The 23,007-nt window shown below is 35.0% G+C and overlaps 4 protein-coding genes across 12 annotated transcripts; 2 read left to right on the plus strand and 2 right to left on the minus strand.

The window, feature by feature from the left end:
- The first annotated feature begins 290 nt into the window (after window positions 1-290).
- On the plus strand, window positions 291-9,562 carry LOC107847744 (50S ribosomal protein L27). 5 transcript variants are annotated; one of them, XM_016692201.2, is made up of 5 exons: window positions 295-494; window positions 6,679-6,809; window positions 8,381-8,544; window positions 8,636-8,760; window positions 8,944-9,562. In XM_016692201.2, exons 3-5 carry the CDS (start codon window positions 8,460-8,462, stop codon window positions 9,184-9,186), a joined length of 453 nt encoding a protein of 150 aa, XP_016547687.2. In that variant the 5' UTR covers window positions 295-494; window positions 6,679-6,809; window positions 8,381-8,459; the 3' UTR covers window positions 9,187-9,562. The 5 variants fall into 5 exon arrangements, with proteins under 5 accessions (XP_016547689.2, XP_016547688.2, XP_016547687.2 ...); XM_047400037.1 differs by having other exon boundaries at window positions 299-494; window positions 6,679-6,792; XM_047400038.1 differs by having other exon boundaries at window positions 302-494; window positions 8,378-8,544.
- A 903-nt stretch (window positions 9,563-10,465) lies between these two features.
- On the minus strand, window positions 10,466-11,787 carry LOC107848000. Its single transcript, XM_047400039.1, has 2 exons — window positions 11,648-11,787; window positions 10,466-10,832 (listed from the first exon to the last, which is right to left on the minus strand). Exons 1-2 carry the CDS (start codon window positions 11,675-11,677, stop codon window positions 10,581-10,583), a joined length of 282 nt encoding a protein of 93 aa, XP_047255995.1. The 5' UTR covers window positions 11,678-11,787; the 3' UTR covers window positions 10,466-10,580.
- Window positions 11,728-18,201, minus strand: LOC107856753 (protein APEM9). 5 transcript variants are annotated; one of them, XM_047400032.1, is made up of 6 exons: window positions 17,268-18,201; window positions 16,972-17,127; window positions 15,418-15,495; window positions 14,549-14,834; window positions 13,801-14,159; window positions 11,728-11,913 (listed from the first exon to the last, which is right to left on the minus strand). In XM_047400032.1, exons 1-6 carry the CDS (start codon window positions 17,315-17,317, stop codon window positions 11,784-11,786), a joined length of 1,059 nt encoding a protein of 352 aa, XP_047255988.1. In that variant the 5' UTR covers window positions 17,318-18,201; the 3' UTR covers window positions 11,728-11,783. The 5 variants fall into 5 exon arrangements, with proteins under 5 accessions (XP_047255988.1, XP_047255991.1, XP_047255990.1 ...); XM_047400033.1 differs by lacking the exon at window positions 11,728-11,913 and adding an exon at window positions 13,423-13,727 and having other exon boundaries at window positions 17,268-18,101; XM_047400035.1 differs by lacking the exon at window positions 16,972-17,127 and having other exon boundaries at window positions 17,268-18,120.
- Window positions 18,202-20,219: 2,018 nt separating this feature from the next.
- LOC107847576 (ubiquitin carboxyl-terminal hydrolase MINDY-3-like) lies at window positions 20,220-21,553 on the plus strand. Its single transcript, XM_047400040.1, has 2 exons — window positions 20,220-20,460; window positions 20,611-21,553. Exon 2 carries the CDS (start codon window positions 20,651-20,653, stop codon window positions 21,083-21,085), a length of 435 nt encoding a protein of 144 aa, XP_047255996.1. The 5' UTR covers window positions 20,220-20,460; window positions 20,611-20,650; the 3' UTR covers window positions 21,086-21,553.
- The last annotated feature ends 1,454 nt before the right edge of the window (window positions 21,554-23,007 follow it).

Here is a 23,007-nt window from a genome sequence, read left to right on the forward strand (position 1 = left end):
ATTGACGCGGCGTATTCAAGGAGAGGTGCCTTGGTGTATGCTTTTTGCAGATGATGTAGTTTTGATTGATGAGACGAGAGGGTAGGACTGTGCATTTTTTGGTTCAACCCGTTAAACCGAACCGATAATTTGGTTATCGAGTTATTGGGTCGGGTCTCGGTTGTAATATTTCTATTAATGGGATATTGGTTCGGGCCTCGGTCTAATTAATTTTGTTATCGGGATACCCGATATCCCGATAACAAACCAGGTCACATTCAAATACTCTACGGCCCAAAAGGCAAAAGGCGAGTAGGCGACCCAAGCCCATACTGAATTTCACCCTAAGACTTAGCGCCTCTCTCTCACTCTCATCTCAGTCTCTCTCTCTCTCTCACTACTCACATACTGAATTTCACATTTCACAAAAGCTCAAAATTTGCTCAAAACTGCTCAATTTAGAGAGACGAAACGCTGCTCGAAATCACAAACGTTGTTGTTGTTACGCTCAACAAGTAACGATTTTTGCTCATTCTTGTTTCTTAGATAGTCTTCTTCTTCATCTTCAATTTCTGGCCAGTGTTGAGTGTCCAGTCTTCTATGTTTGTCCAATTTTTGTCCAATCGATGTTGTTGTTGTGCTGCTAACTTGCTAAGGACTATTTAAGTTTAGAAAATTTTGTGTTTTTTTGTGTTTTTGTACATTAGTGCAACTGTAGTGTTACTGTTAAAGCCAGCAAAGGTAATATGGCACTCTTTTGTTTATTATATAATGGAAAGTAGTGAACTATCTCAAAAATTAGAACAAAGACTTAGGTAAAAGATAGATAATTAGCTTTGTTCCACGTATATAAACCACAACAACATTAGCTATCTATGCAAAATGGTCAAGAAAGTTGAGTAGGTGCATGTTGATTTCCATGTGCCTGAATGCAATAACAAAGAAAATGCAATAACAATCCATGTGCCTGAATGCAATAACAAAGAAGAAATGGGATTTAGTAATCTATGTAATACTTTACAGTAAACACTTTATAAAAAATGAGGGTATTCTCAATTCTGCAATGCTAGACCAATTGAATTGTGATATGTTTCACTTGAGCCGAGGGTCTTCGAAACAGTCTTTCTACCTTTATAAGGTAGAGGCATGGTTGCATACACACTATCCTCCCTGACCTAACTTGTGGGATTACACTAGATATGTTGTTATAGTATAAGTTTCCAAATAGGATACTTACTGATTACTTGTTATTGTCTTTGTCCTTCTATAACCGAAGATGTTGTTACATCTGTGTCCAATACTGAAATTGTATCATCAAAGGCTGTTTCCAATTTTTAAGCCTAAGTGCTTCTGCGAAGCTTCTTCAGAAGGAGAAATGCCTGAAAGCCTTTGAAGCTTTGAAGGGGCTAATTTTGACCCGTGCTCTATAAAAATTATATTCTTATAAAACTAACTCTCTTGAGCCGAGGTTTCTCAGAAACAATCTCTGTTTCTTCGGGAAATAGCAATATGGACTGCGAGATCCCACTTTGTGGGAATACACTGAGTTTGTTATTGTTGTTGTATATCAAATCAAACAATGCGTGAGAAAAACTATCAACATAGTTATTAGTACGCCCTATTCAACATTATTTTTATCTATACTCTGCCAAATAACTCTTAGGAGTGTATGCTTGGAAAACAGTTATCTCAAGATAATTGGTTTCTAATTATTCTATTATTTATGCAAAATAATTTATCCCATCGCTATAATATAAATAATAAATAAATAATGATAGATATTACTATTTACTTTTTACTGAAGGGGCTTAGCTTCAACAGTTTAGGCACTAAGGGCGTTTTCGTCTTTTTAATATAATTGATTATGTGTCCGTCTCAGCTCTTTCTCTCAGGTCGATTCTTCATTGTTCTTCGTTTATGATCTGTGAGTTCTCTTTCATATATTATAGTTTAATTTGGAGTTTCTTTTTTATGTTTAATGTTGCTTCTTGCTCCGATTTGAGAATTGATTTGGAGTTTTTTTTTTGGTTATGAGCTCAAATTTGGGGCTTTTGGGTTCTTTGTTAGTGGTTATGACCTCAATTTGGGGCTTTTTGGTTCTTTGTTAGAAACTGGATTCAGAATATTAAGATTTACCATCTGAAAAAATAAATTGTTGTGTTGTAATAAGATTATATCTCTCCTTGCATAGAAACTTCATGCGTTTCCTTTTTATCTTGTACAATTTTGTTGAATTGAAGTTTGGCTAAAGTAATTACCTGAGAATCGTCAAATAGAAAACCCTCCACTATGAATGAAAATTGTGGCACTGAGCAAACCTTGGCTTAGAGAATAACCAAAGTTTACAAAATCACAGGGAGTTACAGTTTAATGGAAGCCTAACCCAAGTCTTGATTATGAACTGTGACTACAATATCAGCTCACACTCTTTTACTGGTGGAATCTTTTAGTATGTCCTGCTAGATTTATGTTTGTGTCTTCTTTTGGTTAATGTTTGTGATTTTTCAGTTCCTTCATAGCAAACAAATATAATTCTTTATTGAATGTTAAATTGTTGTATACTGTTTGTATTCTCTTGCCATCTCTTTTGTAAAAGAGAAACATGAAAGAATAAGCTTTTACAACACTCCCAAGAATTTAAGGACGTGTTACTTGAATAAGCTCTGTATTCTTCTGAAAGTTATCAATTTCATTGGCAACTGGTTCTTGTTGATTACGTTGGTTGCTTTTGCTCTCAACTCTTGGAAGGATAGTTCTGTTGCCTCTAAGGTGAAGTAAACAAGGTAATTTTTGAGAAAATTTTTAATCTTTCAACGAACTACCAAATTCAAAAGTATGAAATGAGGGAGAACATAGACATCAATCACCTATTCCAGGCAACATAGCTTGAAAGAGCTTATCAAGAGCTGAACAAGATTTGTAGTCTTTACTATCCGGCTTGAAAAAATTGGTTGATGGGTGTTTGGAGCTTTTATATATGCTTGATAATTTGATTCTTTCTCTAGATTGAGTTGCAAGATTATGTAGAATTTGCAATTCTATTTCTCGCTAACTACAATTTATGCATCTTTGTGTATGTAGAAAAAGGCTACTTTAAGTGATTGTCTTTGTGTAGAAGATTACTTTGTGGTTATTGTACAAGTGTGTTTTTATCTATTACTCTCCTTCTAATGAAAAAATTGGTTTTACTGACTCTGTAAAAACTGCAAATGTTCTCATCAAGTGCTCCAAAAATAGTAATGAGACAATCTAAAATTACAAACATCCATATAGTGAGCAATAAAGTAGCTAATGTTCAGGGGCGGATCTAGGGCCTCGGAGGGGGTTCCCGGGAACCAGTAACTTTTGTACGAATCCAATATTTATATAGAGAAATCTAGTAAATATATAAAATTTATAAGTTAGGAACCCATAAACAAATTGTATTGTTGGCCTAGTGGAGTAGAGGAACTAATAAAAGTTTTATTTACCTCTTGGTTGAGGGTTCAAATATCTTTCGTTACTATTTAGCTTTATTTTTGTCTAACATGGGAACCCACAAACTTTATATCCTGGATTCGCCTCTGCTAATGTTCTATCTAATTTCACACTGAATAAAGGACATAGAGGAACAACACATTTGTATACAACAACAACAACAAACCCAGTGTATTCCCACAAAATAGGATCTGGGGAAGGTAAGATGTACGCAGTCCATACCGCTACCTCCGAAGAAGTAGAGAGGTTGTTTCTGATAGACCTTCGTCTCAAGATAAAGAATAGTAACAAGGGATAAATGACACAACAGAAAATTAGGGATAAGAAATAATGCAACTAGAAAATGGAGAAATTACGACATACGATAAATAAGGGCAACACGAAAGAGAGAAAATAAGAAGTATGAAATAATACGTAGGACACCTACCTAGTTGTAACATACTCGCACATACCAAAGACACCTATGCACACATCCTAAGATTACTAACCCGGCTACACAGGGTCTCACCTAACCGCTTGCTACACCCCACACACTCACACTAGCCTTTTATCCTTACCCGTGACCTCCACGCCTTCCTATCTAGGAACAGCACATTTAATTCTACGTTATGTATAATTCTATCATTTAATTAAAACCTTTATTTATTTGGTTGATAAATTTTAAGTTAGGCATATATTATTATATTTAGATTGATGAAAGTTGTATAATATTTTAAGTTGTTCAAAACTTTTGTGACATTGTTTAAATAATTTTCTTTTAATTACTGCTATTAATAATATTTTTCTTCTATTCTACTATTTAGAAGTGACATAGTAAAATTATTATAACAAATACTTGTGAAAGTTTTTTTAAGTGGTCCCACATAAGACGTTAAGTTAATTTAAAATATCAAAAATTAATTTTTCATTTTATGTCTATTTTACCTTTTTCTATTAAATATTATTAATTTTTAATTACTTAAAGGTAATATAGTAAAATTACGATTGAAGTCGCTAAAGTAGACATATTGACAACCTGCTTCAGGTGCTTACTATGACTTCTTAATTCTCCACTACTGTCTCATGGGGCCCAATATTTAAGGGTAAATTTATTTTTAAAGTGGTGTTGATTAAATAATTTCAAATTGTTGATCTAAAATAAGTTAGTATATATATTATATATATTTGCATGATAGTAAATCATCTCAATAAGTGTAAAGTAAATATTTGGTAAATGTTACTAATGATATTGATAAATTTTAAATGGTTTTTATTAAATGATTTGAAATTTTTTATGTAAAATAAGTCTTATATATTTGTGTGGTAGCATATTAGCATATATATATTATTAATTTATTGGGTCAATAAATCTTTACAAATATGTATATTCAGAAGTTTAGAATAATATATAATTACAAATATTTTTTTTAATTTATAAAAAAAAACATAAAGGTTTATGATTTATTAATTCTATCTCTTAGAATATTGTAATTCCTTCTTTATGAATTATAATTTACTTATTTAATAAAATTATATTAAAGTTGGAATAGTTTTAATAATTTTCATAGACCATGACCTTTTTTATGTTTATAGAAATAATACTATTACAATTTAAGAAATTAAATTTAATTACACATTTAAATAAAATTAAGGACCTGCATACTTTTTTTTTTAGGTAAACGTGTTAATTTTTTCAATTTATATTATCATACTTACATGTTCCCCAAACACCTTGGCTGTCTCTTTGCTCCTTTCTTTAAGATGTTAATATGTTCTCATTATTTTAATCACTCTGTTATTCATTCTCTATGCAAAATTAAAGCATTCTCTCAAATTGATTGTTCTTCGGTGTAGCTTGGTGTGCCCTCTTTCATTTATCTAAGATATTTAGATTTCTTTTTTTTTTTTCTCATCAGGCTTCTTCTTTTTAGTTAAATATTTACGTGTCTTCTAGATTGAAATATTGAAAATGGCACAAAGAATGCTCTGTTTTTATATGTGTTAATAATTTCGTTCAAAAGTGTTCTCATTAATTTGAAAATATGGAGTGTATAGGTTATTTGGATGTATTTTTTTTTTAGTATAAATAACATAAATACCAACCCTTTTAGAAGTAATTACATTTTCTTCCATTTTTTTAATTACTTTACTCTCTCTCCCTATTAATATACATAACATAGCCGACATATAAATAGAATTCCGTGTATATGTTGGAATTTCCCTAATATGTTTAGAGAGTTAGAATTTTTTGTAATATTAAAAACATAAGTTGTGTATTTGTGTAATTTTTAGTTTTTATTTTCTCTTACCATTTTATATTTCTTGGATTTTTCATGTGTGAATAGATTGAGGGCTATAAAATTGGATATTCAAAGCAATTGCATGTGGATGTTTTGATAATTTTTTGCTTAGGTTTTGTTTGAATTGTTGTTATTGAAAGTCGTAACATCCTTAATCTCCATCATTGAAAAAGCATCATGCATCATATGCAATTGCTCCACCTGTCTCCTATTTTCATCTTTTGTTCTATTTAATTTAATATGGTATTCATGAAATCACAAAGGCGGCAGGACAGACAAGAAATTTCAATGAAAAGTCTTTTGAGATTGTCATTTTATTCCCTGAAATGTAAAAGTTTCGCTGAATCTGAATTTTTAAAAGAAAAAAAATATTTGCCATAAAATTACCTTTGCTAAAACAACACAAAATCAAATAGAATCCGACAAATCAGTCAAAGTAGCAATCAGGCCTCTTTGTTCCTGTTGAGAGAACACAAACCAGAACACTGAAAAAGTGTCTCCAACAACAGAAAACTGAGGCGGTGAGAATAAAAATTCTATTAAAATTACCTGTTGAGATAACACAAATCGTAGAAAAAAATTGAAAAATTGTCTCCAAGAAGACAAGCGGAAACAGTGAAGGAAAAAGTGGCATTTTCTTCGTGGATAAAGAAGAGAAGCTGAGGCGGTGAGAATTAAATTTATCAAAATTCCAAAGAATTATTAAAGAAGAGAAGCTGAGGCTGTGAGAGTTAAATTTATCAAAATTATGAAAATATTCTTTTATTTTTTTTCTCAAGCAGACGGTGTCATGTCTGCTTGAACAGCCACGCTCTGACTTATTATATAGGAGAAAGTAATAAGAATAGGAAAAAAATATCTCCAACACAACAGATGAGAGGTAATATTCAAACTTTGATTCATTAACAAAATTGAAGGCAACAATGTCAAACTGTTTGTTTAGAAACTTAAGAGGCTGCAGCAGTGCCCTTCTTCCTTGGAGTTGCTGAAGTGACCACAAACAGAAAAGCCAGTTATTGATCAAGCAGTCAAAGTTTGCAAGCTCCAGGTTTAAGAGGTGATAATGCAGTTATGGTTAGTTCCTATATAACACATTGATTCATCCTTAAAATTTGTTAGTCTCTACAGTTTGATCCATCTTAAACAGAAATTAGGTAAGCTTATATACCTAAACCCACAACTTAAGCAATGAGTATCTATCTCTAAACAGACATGTTCATGTAGTGTGAAAAAACCTGTGATCTAACTCACAACTACCGGAAATAAGCTCGGGGGGGAGGCTAGCTAGTTTGTCTACTAGAAAACTAAGTTAATAGAATCTGCTAAACCAAGGGTTAGATACACAAGGTTGTAAAATTGAAGGTCCAAGAGAAAATATTCTCTATTTACAAAAGTTGATAAAAATAACTTACCATTGCAGAGATACTATCTAGGGCTGTGCAAATTTCGGTTCAAACCGTTCAATATCGGTAATTTTTTATCGGGCCACCCGTTAACCCGAGGAAAAAACACACCCAACTGGCCCAAACCTTTACTTACTACTTAGACGGTTTCCATTCTTGTTTTAGTATTTTTCAAAAAAGTCACATTTTGCGATCTCTCTGGCCTCTGCCTCACTCACGCTCTAGGGTTTCATTTCTTCTTTTATTTTTCAACTTTCACATCTGCAATCTGTCTGCCTCAAAGACCACCTCAGCCTCTCTCAGTCTCTGTCATTATTCACAATCTTTGATCAATTGTGGCTGATTCTTGCTGAAAACACTCTGTATTCAAAGGTCTATTTTTACTGAAAACTGAAGAGATCCAAGACGAATTTTTTGTTTTTGCTCGATTTCATTCCTAGAATTTTTCTGCTAATCTGCTTCATCTTCAGTGTCTGTCCAAAGCAGCATTATAGTAATTCTTTTCTTGGTTTTGGCTAGAGGGGTGTGAGAGAAGTAGAGAAAATAATTGATCTCGTAGGTGTTTTATACCCATTGTTGCATTATTGGAAAGTTTAGTTCTTTCTTTGCTTAAAGAACAGAGAAAGAATTTTGTTTCAGTTTTATTGCCCCACCCCCCCACCCCCCACCCCCCTCCGATAGTTATTTTGCATTGTTACATAACTTCAAAAGATAAACTAAAAGAGATTGATTATCCTTTAATTTTTGTCATTTTTATTGCTACAGCTCATTCCCGGCTCCATTTGAACATCAATGTTTAGTTGTTTGTTGCTTTCCTAAGATATAAATATATAGTAATAGTTTGTTCCTTGCAACTGTTTCTGTTTAAATTGAGACCAGTTCTGCATCCAAAGTTCAGTATCGTTTTTACTTTGTTTTGTGCAAACAAAACGATAAACAAACCGGCACTTGCATCTGGAAAGGAAGAAAAGGAAACAGAACGTCAATAGGACATACATATAAAAACAAAAAAATAAAGTGATAAAATTGGTCGTTACCATAAACGACATGACCACATAATGTATTTGATTTTCTTGAGTTAGTGTCTTGTTGAATTTATGATATTGGCTTATTGTTTGATTATTTCTTTTAAAATCACAGGCACGTTGATACAACTAGATATTTGGAATTTGAACTTAATTTTCAATTTGTGTGAGCCTGTGATTGTGACTTTGGATTTTTCTATTATGTTTGTGGTAGCAGTTTTGTGCATAGAAACCAGAGAAATCACTAAGCAGTAGGTCCATTTCTTCCGAGTCCCAGGCTTGGTTGGTGAATTTACATGATGAATGCTGCAACATCGTTATTTAGGAGGTTAAATATCAGAGAGCTGGTAACAAGAACCCCTGCTTACAATACTGCTAGTGGTATGCATTCATTCTTACCCGAAGCATATGCTTTTGAAATAGATGAAATCTGTAAAGACTCTGATCTATGCTCCCATTGTGCAAATTTAAGATGTTTCTGGAGATGTATTGAGCTTGATGTTTAGACGGTGGGCTACCAAAAAGACAGCAGGGTCTTCAAAGAATGGCCGTGATTCAAAACCAAAGAATCTAGGGGTGAAGAAATTTGGTGGGGAGGTAAGAAAATCTCCTCTTCTAGAAAAATTTGGATGAAGCATTAATCGGTTTAGAGAAACTTTTCTGTTCCGCCATTTTGAAAAGAGAAACTTTTTTTGTCCCAATGTTGCCATATGAAACTTGCTTTAAAACCAATTAGCATCACTCTTGTTAAACAGTTTTTTTTTTTTTTTACACATGCAGAGAGTGATTCCTGGAAATATTATTGTTCGTCAAAGGGGAACCCGATTTCATGCTGGAAACTATGTTGGAATTGGGAAAGATCACACGCTTTATGCTTTGATGGAAGGCTGTGTTAAGTTTGAGCAGCACAAGTTAAGTGGGCGCAAATGGGTGCATGTTGAGCCCAAGGATGGGCCTTTGCTTCACCCAATCTACTCAAGCACTACAGCTGCCGAGCCGAAGACAGCTACTCTGATTTGTTAACTGTTGAGTGGTTTGTGGAAGGTTTGTCTAGTCTTTGTATCTCTTAGGCCTTTTGATTTAAAGCAAATAAATATTTGAAGATTAGTTGATGAATAGATGTTCTGATAAAATATTGTGGTGGTGGAAACTTTGTATGGATTATTAGCTTCCATACTTGCTGAAACGTTGTCATGGGGATGAGCTGCAGTTTGATGTGGAAACTTGTGTTAAGTATTGACAAGTATCTTTAGGACAAACACTAGTCTGATCTGGACACAGAGTTTTTATGAAACTTGGAAAATATCAAGGTTGGAAGCTTCATATGACTGTCAATTTGCTATAGCATTTGGCATAATAAATTATTTTATTTCTATTTAAAGGAAGTTATCAGTCTCAATACTGCAATGGACTAAGCTTTTATTAATATGCCTTACAGAGTTGCTAGTTAATATAATCTGCAGGATACTGATATTTTGAGCCAACTATTATCAATAGTCTCATCTTGTGCCTAAACAGTTGTATAAAACGATAATATAACATATTCCTTTTTCATTTTGATAATCATTTATTTATATGATCTTGTTGATACATCGGATTCTCCTTCTGTTATTCTTTTTCCAAAAAGTGAGGTGAAGATTGAGTTGGTCATTCTAAATAAGTTGGAGGATTCCAATCCCAAAAAAAAAAGTCAAAAAGGAAAATGCTACTCTAGACAACCAAACATATGCAAAATAACAAAATTATTCTATAAACGTCTTTGAGTCTCAATATAAACTGAGATGCTGAGATTAAATAGTTCGTTTGTTCGCTTTTACTCGTCACAATTTGACTTTGATCATATTCATTAAGAAAAATAATTAATAACATGACTATTTTATCATAGTACCCCTATAAAATTATGTTTATATTGTGTGTTGAAATTAATTTGGACGAAAAGCAATAACAACTGGGAAAAAAAAAATTATCTTTTCTTAATATGTCAAAAATGACAGTAAAAGTAGAAATAACAAACGGAGGGAGTAGTTTTCAGATAATGAAAGATGTCTTTCTTTTTGGGATAGATTAAAAAGTAAAAATTTGGGAGAGGAGTGCTTGTCTTAGTATGTTGCAATGGATTGCTATCTCTTTTCTTGTCCCTCTCATCAAAACCAAGAACAGAGTGCTTGTCTTAGTATGTTGCAATGGATTGCTATCTCTTTTCTTGTCCCTCTCATCAAAACCAAGAACAGAATTTCTCCACATAAAGTTGCTCCTCTTAAAATTTTGAGGCATTCATGGAGATGGCCGAACAAACAGTGCATTCACAACTGGACTTTGCATATATCCAAATATGATTTCTACAGCTGCACAGTCAGTATACAGATACAATGGACAAAAAAAAAAAAAAAGATAAATGAGCAATTTGAAGTCGCTCTTTATATGTACTCGACTCTAATATCACATCCAGCTGCAGCCATTTCTCTCTTCAGGTCAAGAACACGACTGAACTCGAGTGTCCAACCTGACCAGATGCACATTGTCTGTCTCTGGCAAACAACAAACAGGGGCCCGCATTCCAAATCTACAGCTAATATGCAATGACCTTGTTGCAGCCCACATGAAAATTCAGCTTCTCTTAGCAACATACCACTTCTTTTAACTGCAGTTACTGTCCCCTTTGGTTCATTCTGCAAAAAAATTGGGATAACAATCAGCATCCTGCTGGTAAACCTTTTCTAAGTTCCACACTTCTGTCCCGTCTTTCATATCGATTTTATTCAAGCAACAGTAGGATACCAAGAAAATAAATGAAGTGTCAACAACCTCCACATCAGCCAATTCTTAGGCGGTTAAATTCCACAATCTGCAGAAAGAGAAACAAAACATTCAGTGAAAATTCCCATTTCATTTCACTCTTTTCTTTACAGATTTCCCTCTCAACCCTTGCCGCCGCCTTCTTTCTTTTCTGATTAGAACCTTCTATCTAAACGTTACGTTGAAGCTTCAGTTATGACCTTTATATCATTGTAATTTCGTACAGTTTCCTCTTGGTTGATTAAATTCCTATTTCGAGATCGGATCTCGTACCAACTTTTTCTTCCTACGCAGTCAGTCCTACTTGCATATAACAGTGTTAGCCGCCTCTCTTCTGTTCAGCAGTATGATCAGTACCTTAGTATGATGTCACCAACACTGTGTCAAGAGACCTGGTTCTTCCAATAGTCTCTGTCAATTATCAAAACAGATTTCATCACAGCTCTCAACACTTTATATATGAATGACATGGGAGGGTTAAAACAGACCTATCTCGACACAAAGGCACTTTATACACAATCTTTCGACAATAGTTAAAAAGATTGGAATAAAATGAATGGCAACACACTACTACTGCATGAAATTGAGAAATCTGAGACTCCTCTTTGCTAACAGAATAAATTAATGCCACAGAGAAAGGTAAGACAGTTAAGGTATGATACAGTACTCCATTGGCAAAGAATGCAACCTTGAAGCAAACTTTATTATATTTCAGCATGTTCCTCTCCAATTTCAGATAATAGTGGCAACAGCTTCAGTAATCTTTAATTTATCTACAAGTAACAGCTCTGGTTTTGAGCAACTACGAGGAACCAAATTGTGCATCACCGGCTTCCACGTGTTGCAGGTGGGAGTGGTTGAACAGCAGCAAGAGGGTTCACTTGATACAAGAATGCAAGTTGCCAGAAGTCAACCAAAGCCTTCTTCGTAGATGAAGCTTGTCTCTTAACAACACTGTAATACAAGACGCGGAAAATGTCAACGAGACAATAGGCCCAGATATCACGAAGCCGACAAACAGTTCATGTCTAACATCAGCCAATTCCAAGCACGTCGTAGCCTAGCATTTCCAAATCTAAGTATGCCAGAAAAGATGGCAGAAAGATCTGATACAAATACAATATGCCCAACTGAACATCTCCAAAGCATTCCTCAATTTCATTAGAGTTTTTGATTGACAGTAAAATAAACACAAATAGAGGTGACTGACCATGGAATGAGATTCTCATAGACCCACAGGGTACAACATGTAACCAGTACTAGAGAGTCATAGTTGCATCATATGCTTGAATGAAATTTACTAGCTACTTATGTGCTTATGACAACAAAACCAGGGGACTCTTAACTGATGTAACTAATGCAAAATGATCTACTGACCCTGGTACTTGTCTGAGTTTGTATTGTGGACACTTAGTCCTTTGTCATGTGAACCCCTGAACCCTTCATAACACAACATTTTAAACACTTTTTTCGATTACTTAGTTGAGCGTGTCGCACAAACGCCTAGAAGCTAGCTAATAGTCTATTTGGTCAAAAAATTTGAAAAACCCAAAAGTGTTTTTCCTTCAAAGAGGCACTTATGTGTGCGTACAATTTTTACGTGGGATTGCATCTACAGAACGTTCTCCAATCTCCATGATATTTTATGCCTATCAGACTAATTATATAGTTTTGACTCCAAGAAAAAGATAACATGAATGTACAAAAATTTGCAAAAAAACATTGAGCATTAAAAACTTTCAGTCAAGTGGACTGTTACAGTAGAAGATTTCTCTAGGCAACAAAAAACGAAAGAATACAAAGGAGTATCAGGAAATTAAAGTTTGAAAAGAGCTGACAAACTTTATCAATAATTTGGAAGCATTACTAGAGTAGTAATTCCAAATTTTAAGTTGAACCAGATGAGCAGAAACAAGTTTTTCTTTTTTGTGCTTTGTACTGCTGTTTTTTGCAGGCAAGTCAAAAGAATGCTAAGTGAGTTAATAGATAGTCGTACATATTTATATGGAGGAATCCTCATAAGAAGCAAGTTTTTAGATCTGTAAGGTTGATGGGGACACAATGGAATGATTGGATAAAGTTGAGCATGTAACACATCAGTCCTCTCGAATGTTTTTATTAAATTTAGGAAGAAGATAGAGTTGCTCAAATGGTGAGGAGAGGGCACATTCTATTATATCTTTTTTCTGAAAAGAGAATCACGAGCATAGCAAGTGTTTTATTTTTAGTTAGTGTTTGGATGGAAATTTAACTTTGGATCGAAGTTCATTTTCTGATACATCAAGGATGTTTCTTGCTAATTGAGATACATTAAGGATGTACTTGAACGAACTTTATACTTGAGGAATGTTTACTGTTAAAAACTCTAGTCTCAAACATCCAATACATAATGCAAACCCGTACATGCTTATATAGGTAACCAGCCTACATGCATATATCTCTATAAATACAGTTTCACATAAGTGCCACACATCCGTAGTAATGAAATACGATGTGCATTTGTATCCACTGATCTACATTAAGCTGAATTTGACTTTGATCCAGCATAAACAATAAATGGAAGATCAAGAATGAATTTCAGTTGTTTCAAGATAACGGAGGGAATTTGATATGTCCACTAAATCCTGTGCTAACACAATGCAAGTTAACTTGATAATGGAAGACATCCTTCAATGCACAAGTTGTGCACTAACTTGCTTTATCCTATGCACTGTCCATGGGTCATGAGAAAAGTTGGTAGGTTTTACACAATAATGTGTCCCCCACAGCTATAAGAAAGAAAGCATAATAAGAGTAAATTTTTCTTTATCTAAAAGAGAAGTGGCAGAAAGATTATATTACTTCCATAAAGAGGCTTGTTTTCTCCACACAATATGGTAAACAAGTGCTGCCAGAAAACCAAGAAAGATGCTTCCATTTGATAAGACCAAGCGACCGCTTCCAAACTTCAAAGTGACGGTACGAAACCACCAAAATGGAGTTCTCCCTCTAGAGAACTCCAAAATTGATTGTTTCGTGGTGTTCTCTCCCTGAGACTGGTCTTTGTGTTCTAAAATATTTGCTCTTCCATTGCATGATTTTTCTTCAATCACGGAAGTGGAATCAGTTGTACATTCATCCATTTGGAGCAGTGATGCCGAGGACTGTGAAGAGCTGCCAAGCTTTAAAGTATCCATGGAGTGCAACTGCCTCAAACGATCCTGGAATACAGAGAAATAATTTTTAAAATCCCAAGCTATAAGTTACTCGGTCACAAACTAGAAACCATCAACCGCATAGCAAAACACATCAAAGGCGTCTCAGTCAGACTGCATAGCACAATTTCTATGAACATATTTCTCCTTCAACAAAGTTTAATCTCGCAAAATTATTTAGACTGTATTCAACCATAAATCACCAAGGAACTTCAACGCATAGCGGTAAGAACCTAAAAGAATATAGTCTCCAACAACACACTTTCATAAGGAAAACAAAACAGTTATTCCAACTGATGCCCTCCACAAGCAAACATGGGAGTTGGGGGCACAAAAGGAAAAAAGATACACATGAGACCATCATTTGATTAAATGAAGCAAGAAAGATTATTTACCTGCCTCTTCTCCTCAGTTAGAGGGGATTTTTCAACCCAAGAGATAGCAAGATCCAAATTTCCTAGAATCCTCCCCAAAAAGGTTATGACATAGAGCTCAATAATTTCCAGGTACGTATCAACTCCAAGGGAAATCTGATTGCTAAATTCTTCCATGTCAGGTACATCAGCTTCCATGCTTGCAACAGTATAATACTTCCCGTCAACATATCTCCACTTCCTAAGGAATTCCTCTATGATTTCTTGAACTTCAGTAGAAGGGCCATCTAGTATCTGGAGACACACCCTGCAGAAGAAGTTAAGAGTCATGTCCATATTAAAGAAGGGAGCTTTTCCAAAAATGCTGAAGGAAAAGAAAGTTATGAGGAGCAACCCTCCAGTGATAAGAACATATCAAGCTCGGAAGAGGATCTAGATATTTTTCCGTTTACTTTGGATACATGGGATACTGGTGATTTCAGATTCAGGATCTCAAAACCAAAAGAAACGTGTCAAAGCAAAGACTGCGGTCTCAATTTTCAAAGGCACTCTTATATTTTATACCATACATACAATTCAAGTTAAAGAAACCAGTACGAAAAACGTGAATGATAAAGGAATTGCAGCATAAAATTGAGACCGGTAATTAAAGTTGTTTTCTAGCATCTGACTCCCAACCTTATTACAAGGATAAGAAATCATCTCACTCGACCAAAGAGTTGGATAAATCAAATTCACACCTGACTACCCAACCTTATTAAATGGAAAAAGAACATCTCAGTGACCACAAAGTTGAGAAACATCATATTCACAAGGATGGTCATCTGCACTAACACTAACAAGTAGAACTGCAACTATTAGGGAAATAGCATGTCCAACAAATGAGGTACCCAGTAAGGAAAACTTGGGCAGGAATAGTGGTGACTGAACCAAATAGCACTTTCAGCTGCTTCAGTATTTTCGATGTCCTGTCAAACATAAAAACCATATTAGTGTCAAAATTAAAGGGCACCCGAAGCATTTCTTCTACGAAAGAAAGCAGCAGGATTACCACATCAAGATACAGTGGAAGACGAGAATACAGTTCACAAGTCTGACCAATAATACACATACATCGGAGCAACTCTATATAAGGCATTTCAGATGTACTCATTCATCCACGAAATACCAGATTACAGAAAATCAATATCCAGGTATTGTTTATACGGTACATTCTGCATTGTCCCATGTTGGCATGTTATCTTCAATGTGTTCCTCTTCTTTGTACCTGAATTTGCTACACTTTGAGCCGAGGGTCTTTCAGAAACCTCTCTAACTGCCCGAGGTAGTGGTACGGTTTGCGTACACTTTACCCTCCCCAGACCTCACTTGTAGGATTTTACTGGGTATGTTGTTGTTGTAGAAAATCAGCATCCATCTACTAACAATGTTAAATAAGTGTGTTCAGTGTGGAGGAAAACATTTTCTGTGATTTCCAATTTTCTCATGTTCGGTTGGTCAAAAGTTTTGGAGAACATTTTCTCAAGAAAAAGAAGTTCCTTAATAACAAGGAAAATGACTGGCCAGGTATAAGTAGGAAAAAAGAAGTTCCACAATTGTCATTCCACATTAATTGTGTCCTACCCACCCTCCAACACGCCCTCATCTTCACCCCCACCACTGTAGCCCCTATCCCCACTGCTCTCACCTCTTATAGTGTTTGTCCACATTATATACAAATGCTTTCAGGATAATAATTCTTGCTTACGTACCGAACACAAAAAAAAAGGTAAGGAAACCAATTATTTTCTAGAAAAACATTTTCATTCCTACGGAACAGGCTGAGACTCTTATCAATTCAACCCGTTCGAGACCTACAAATTCCTCCGCCAATACAGTTTGTATAGCTAATAATGAAGCAACTCTCGACTCTAAATATGTAGTGCCCAGAGCTCAAGTCACATTGTCATTTAACCCAAAAACTCAAGCTAACGTTATTCTAAAAAGTCTTAAACAAGCCTTAATTATCTGATACTGCAAGGAGTCTTTTGGTAGAGTGCACAAGAATAGTACTAAATAAAGTGCATTAGTAATGCTGAGATTAGTTATGCTGGAATTATTTCTTATTCACAGTTTGATTTGGTGGATTAAGAGTTATTCTGTATTTACTAATACCATCCCATACAGATAAGCTGAAATTCCTATACGTGGATACATCCTGTGTTATGTAATCTACTTCTGTGCTTTACTATGTGTTTGTGTGGTATCTCGTGTCTTGAGCCGGGGGTCTATCAGAAACAGCCTTTCTACTTCATCAGAGGTAGAGGTATGGATTGCGTACATCTTACCCCCCAGACCCCACTAGGTGGGAATACACTGGGTTTGTTGTTGTTGTTGTTGGATACATCCTACCAAACGACCCCTAATATAATAAGAAGATGAATGGAAGTAGCATAAAGGAGTACCTCCCCAGTTCTTTCAATGACCGCACGATAACCATGCCAGCTGATTCCAACATATCACCCAATTCACAATTGTCTTCAACAAATTCATTACTTTTCTCAACCAATTGCTCAATAACTGAGGAAGACGCTTCTTGGAACATACAACACACCAGATATCTGTAAATACTCAAAATTGCTTTTCTTTTTTTAAACCCCAATTCAGCATAACAATTGACCCAAAAAAAAAAAAGAACACTTTGACACATACCCAAATGACCAAATTGCTGCTAGTAATGATATAAGAAGGAAAAGAGTACCTTTCTGAAAGTTCAATTTGTTCCCAAGTCGGAGAAGATGCACCTTCCATAGCTGATTTGGTACGAGAAAAAACAAATTACTACTCTTCTTCCTCTCACTGCAAAATGCTTTTTTTTTTCTCCTTATATAGGAGTGTCAATTCACTGAAAAATTAGTGCAGGTAAGTAATTATTGTATAAATTTATACTATATGCTTCCCCTCAGGTAAAATTTTGTCTACGATATTGAATGTATGGAACACACTTCCATTTTCGAATTAACCAACTCAAGCTTGCTTAGTACTTTCATCAAACAATTCACTTGCAATCTTAATACGTAGAATTAAATTGATGGAAAAATAAAAATCACGTAAATTTATCATCGTTAAAATTCTACCAGACTAAATTTATGACCTAAGTATAGACAGATAAGCCGTAGCAGTCAGCAAAATTCATCAACCAAATTAAAATAATAAAGTACAAATTGAAAACTAATCACGATACCATCAATTGAGTGTTCTGCAGGGATAATTAGAAATTAAATATTTTGCCATACAACTTTTTTCCTTTTTTTTCAAAAAATTATTTCAATTTAGTGGAAAAAAAAAAAAAGAGAAAATACGTTGTATTTGGCCATAAATTTTCCAACTCCAAATCCGGAAAATTATTTAGAAAAGTAAAAACGAGTCTTGTTTACACTTTATTCGCTCATACTGCTCTCATAAAATTTAAAAAATAACTTTAATTTATATTCATGGTCAAATACAACTCCAACTCAACTTTCAACACTAACTTCAAAAAAAAAAAAAAAAAAAAGTAGTAATTTGCATGGTCAAGCAAAGCCTAGTTATCCGGCGATAACTCTTTTCTAACCAAATGACTCCTAAGAGAGTTATTTGGCAGAGTATATAAAAACAATATTGAATAGAACATAGTAATAACTATGTTGATATTGTTTACACGTTTGATTTGATATGTTCAAAGTAATATAAAAGATATTATTTTTATAAAATCATATTTATTTTCAAAAATGCATTTTCAAAGTTACTTTTTCAAACTTACTATTAAAGTTTGATTTTAAAAAAAAGCTGTAAAAATTAAAGACAAACAATAAAATTTAAATATTTAATTATTTTTAAATTCAAAATAAACTTTACTAAACATAATTAATGAACAATGAGCATATTAATTTGACCGATTTAATTAGTGAATGCATGATGATTAGGTGAGAATATAATGATTAGGTGTTATCTAAATCTATAAAGCTGGACAATTAAATCTATTTAGGTAATTACAATGTATAGTGAGATTAGCTTTAAAGTTAATATGTATAAACAATCAATACATTAGAAAATTAATAAGATGATAACTAATTAATCAATACTCAATACACTACAATAAATAACATAGTGAGTAGTACAAGCTTGTAAAATGTAAAAATTGAAATCAATATTTAATAGCCCACAGTTTTGGGCGTGTGTTTTCGTCTATGATTTATAATACAACATCAATTTAGATAGTGCTAGCACCCATAACGTAGCGTAATAAAATTCCAATGATGGAGTATAACAATTGTATACATATGACATCAACTTAGATTATTGTGCTAGATTTTCGACATGATGCATGTCATCACTCTTTAATTAGTTGATTAACAATAACAAAGACCGGCTAAATTAAATTGGCTTTACTTAGTTGAAAATTTTCACTCAGCAACACAGCACGCATAAATTCTTGACATGAATCCAAATTAATCGAACTGCATAAGCGGTGAAAACTTTTGTAGATTTTACTTTTGAATTTGTGGATCAACCTTTGTCTCCATCTCAGGTATATAAATATTTGTCATTATCACATTTTTGGTACATATTTGAGTTCACTTTTTGTATTTTCATTAAAAAAACACCAATACAATATAATTGACAGAGTAATTTTGCACCTGTTGAAGAGATTGGTGAAGCTGTGAGAGTCACTGAAATTCATGGGAAAATTCCAGATGATTTTTCAGAGGGTGTTTACATAAGAAATGGCGTACGTAACTGTTTGAAAGTATTATAACACTATCAGATCATCTAGAAGAATGATGATCTAGCTAGTTATTACAAGCATGTGACTCGTAATAAGCGAAACAACTAACTAGTTACCCGAAAAATAACATACGTCTTTATATAAGTTACGAGCATCCGATATGTCGTGATCAACTATATATTTTTGAAGAGTTCAGACAACATACGTCTGAATACTATACACGTATCCTTATTGTCTTGCAGTTGAGATTTGGTGTATTTCACAAATATATAAGCAATACAAATGTGTTTTGAGCATGGAAAGAAGTACTATTCAATTGCTGAAAATCATATGCCTCAAGAGATAAACACACAAACACTTGATACTTTGGGTAATTGAACTGTCGATGGAGCTTGGAATCAATCATTCACAGCCCATCCAAAGGTAAATGGTTTATAAATATAACTCAGTTTATCATGTTTCTCGTATTTTTATCAAACTGTAAAAGTATGCTACTTTAGAAGAATTCGGCATGCACATATCAACACACGTGAAAATTTGTATTTATGTTCTTTTTAGCGACAATTCCAAAGCTATAAAGCTTGGCAATCCTCTTCCTTTTGAGCTAGCTGTTGGGGAGTGAGTTAGGCTCAAGACCTAAGTTAACCTGGTATCGGACCCATCTCACCCAATGTTGGGCCCCCAAATTAAAATTGCCCACGCACCACATGTCCAGACCTAGGCGTGAGGTGGGGGAATGAGTTGGCAATCCTCCTCCCTTTGAGCTATCTTTTGGGGTGTGAGTTAAGCCCAAGCCCCAAAGCCTAATTGTACACTATTTCTTCAATATGGTATCATATCCTGGCTGTAGGAATAAATTAATGGTGGTCAGCTGTGTATGTTCATGAGATTGTTATGTCTTCATTTCTGGTCTGGTAGCTGGTCATATTAGCCATGCTTTTACAGGTTCTTTCTCTGTGCAAGGACTCTGTTCAAGCTCAATGGCGGAGCCAGGTTTTTCATTGAGGGGGTTCAGAAGTAAATATACGGACTAGTCGAAGGGGGTTGAACATCTACTATATATACGTAAAAATATTTTTGACCATGACGAAGCCCCTGAATTGTATGTGGCTCCGCCACTGTTCAAGCTGACAGGGATGATCCTTCTCAACCTTTGGTTACAGCACCTTTTGGACATGCTTCACAGGTATCAAGAGATCGATACAAGGCTTAAGTTCTGTTTATGTTATATGTTTCTTTCTTTTGTTCCATTTATAGACTTTAAGTACTCGTCACGCTCGGTTATATTGTTCTTTAAGTTTTAATAAGCGGTTACATCTTATCTTTCCTGGAACAGGAAATTGTAAACCTGTTGCTTTCTGGGGAAGCTGTTGCCAATGGATTTGGGTGGTGGCATGTTTGTGAAGGGTATCTCCACTAGGGTTGAAGTTGGATTTCTTACTCTGCTAGAGTCCCTAAACTTCTGTAAAGTTGGCCTGCACTTGAAATGGCCAATATGGGTTGTTGGCAGTGAATCTCATAACAGTTTCTTACTTGCTCTCGATACAAAAGTTCAGGAGGAGAATGAACTTGAAGGCAAGGAAACAAAGATCCGTAGAGCTTTTGATGCACGAGATCAGAGCGGAGGTGGTGGGTTCATTAGTGTGGAAGGGTTTCATCAAGTCCTTAGGGAAACTAATGTCAATCTTCCAGCTGACAAGCTTCAAAACCTCTGTATGGAGGCAGTGGATACATTGTATGGAGTGAATTCTGGCAGGGTCTTGTTGGACTTGGACAAGAGTTTTTTTTTTGGGAGGGATGAAAGATCCTAGTGGATTAATGGGGAAGAAGGCCTCTGATCTTTACCACTTCAATGGGATTGCAAAATCAGTTATGAATGGGAAACCAGGTTTCATCTGGAAGTGATTTTCCGGTACAAAGGCCTAGACTCACTACCTTCCAATCTCAACTTCCCAAACTTCCTCTTGCATGTATCAGTTTTTCCATATACAGTGGAGTTCGTCGTTGGTCTAGTGAAATAGTTCCATATCTCCCTTCCCCAACCAATCATCAATAGTAAAACATCAAGAACTTGAAAAGAAAAGGAAAGTACGTACCTTTTTAACTTTCCATAATAAGAGATTTCATCAAGTGAGAAGAGACCGAATAACTCTTTGCAGTAGATTGAAGATCATGCAGTGTGCACAGTGCCAAAATGAAGTGCTGTATAGAAGGAAATATAGGGCTAAAATAGTGTAGCTAGATAAGAACCAAAATCCCCGACAATATATACCATGATGTCAACAGTCAGGTAGAGAGGCAAACTAAGTTCTCTTTAGAAGAAACCTTACAAAGATCAAACTTGGTAAGTTTTACACGACACCATCTAAGAACAAAAACCGTCATGATGACAAATGCTGAGATGCTGCTCCATTGATGGTACTTGTATGAATTTTTCCGAATTTTTCCAGAATCCACAGAAAGTCACAAAGCTGAAAGACAGTCTTGGAAACGTATCTTTACAACTTTCAGACCCATAGGCTTCTTCGAGTGCCCTTTTCCTGCTTATTTCTGAACTCCATCCCCCAGCCCTAGCTGCCCTTTCGATTCTTAGCTTCATCGTTTCATCATCTTCATACTCTCCCACTAACATATCTGGAATTGATTCAACTGGGAGAGGCTGTGTTGGCCGTGGCTGAGCAATGCCTCCAGCTATTGCAGGGGCATAGTGCCCTTGTGGACCAGTACTGGACCCTGCCTGAGGGCCTTGGCCCAAAGCCTGTAGAAATGAAGATAATAAAACTGGTCAACAATAATAACCGGATTATTTACGTGATCACTATTTAAGAAGTGATTCAATATGACGAAACGTAGTCAGAGGCAGGTGGATCTAGGATTTGACCTTTATGGGTTCAAATTCACATTTTTACCACTTCCATCAAATTCACTTGGTTTAGAATCATTATTTGTACATATTTGGTGAATTTTTTAACACAAACGCATAGCCTAAGCCAAAACCTACAGCTCAGATGAACCTATAGCTAATACATTGGATACGCCCAGTGTTTTGGACGGCGACAAGGCCTCGCCACGCGGCGAGGCAAGCGCCTTTTGAATGTACGGCGACAATTAATATAAAAAATTAAAATAATATATAAATGATCAAAATTTCAATAACACTAATATATTAGGAAATATTTCAAGTCAAGAATTAAAAATATATAGTAAATTATTAAAAAAATACAAAATAAGAATTAAGGACAGTGGCCACTGGTTATTACTGTAACAGTGTATGTCACAAGTTCACTGTTACAGTCACAGATACAGTGACAGCCGGCCGGAAAATAGAAGAAGAAGATAAAAAGAGGAAGAAAAAAGAACAGCACCAAAATACCAAGTCCAATCCAGCGATTAAGAAGAAGAAGAAAAAAAAAATAGAAATCACTGCTTGCCGGAGTAGCGGAAGCCGCCGGAGTATGTCGCCCGTCGCCGGAATCAAACTTGTGAGTTGAAGGGTAGCAGACGCAGTACCAGTTAGTACGTTGGTTGTGTTAAAATGTGCAAATAAAGCCCTAAAATTAGCTTATATACCTAAAACCCTAATTTTTTAAAAAACAATTAAAAGCCGACACCTTTCTCGCCTTTCTCACAAAGGCGTCGCCTTTTGATTTTCGCCTCGCCATGGACTGAAGAGGCGACACGGCCTCGCCTCGCCACGCCATTGGCGACGAGACGCTCGCCTTTTACAACACTG

The sequence above is a fragment of the Capsicum annuum genome, chromosome 11, assembly GCF_002878395.1.
Source record: "Capsicum annuum cultivar UCD-10X-F1 chromosome 11, UCD10Xv1.1, whole genome shotgun sequence".
In the NCBI taxonomy this organism is placed as follows: Eukaryota; Viridiplantae; Streptophyta; class Magnoliopsida; order Solanales; family Solanaceae; genus Capsicum; species Capsicum annuum.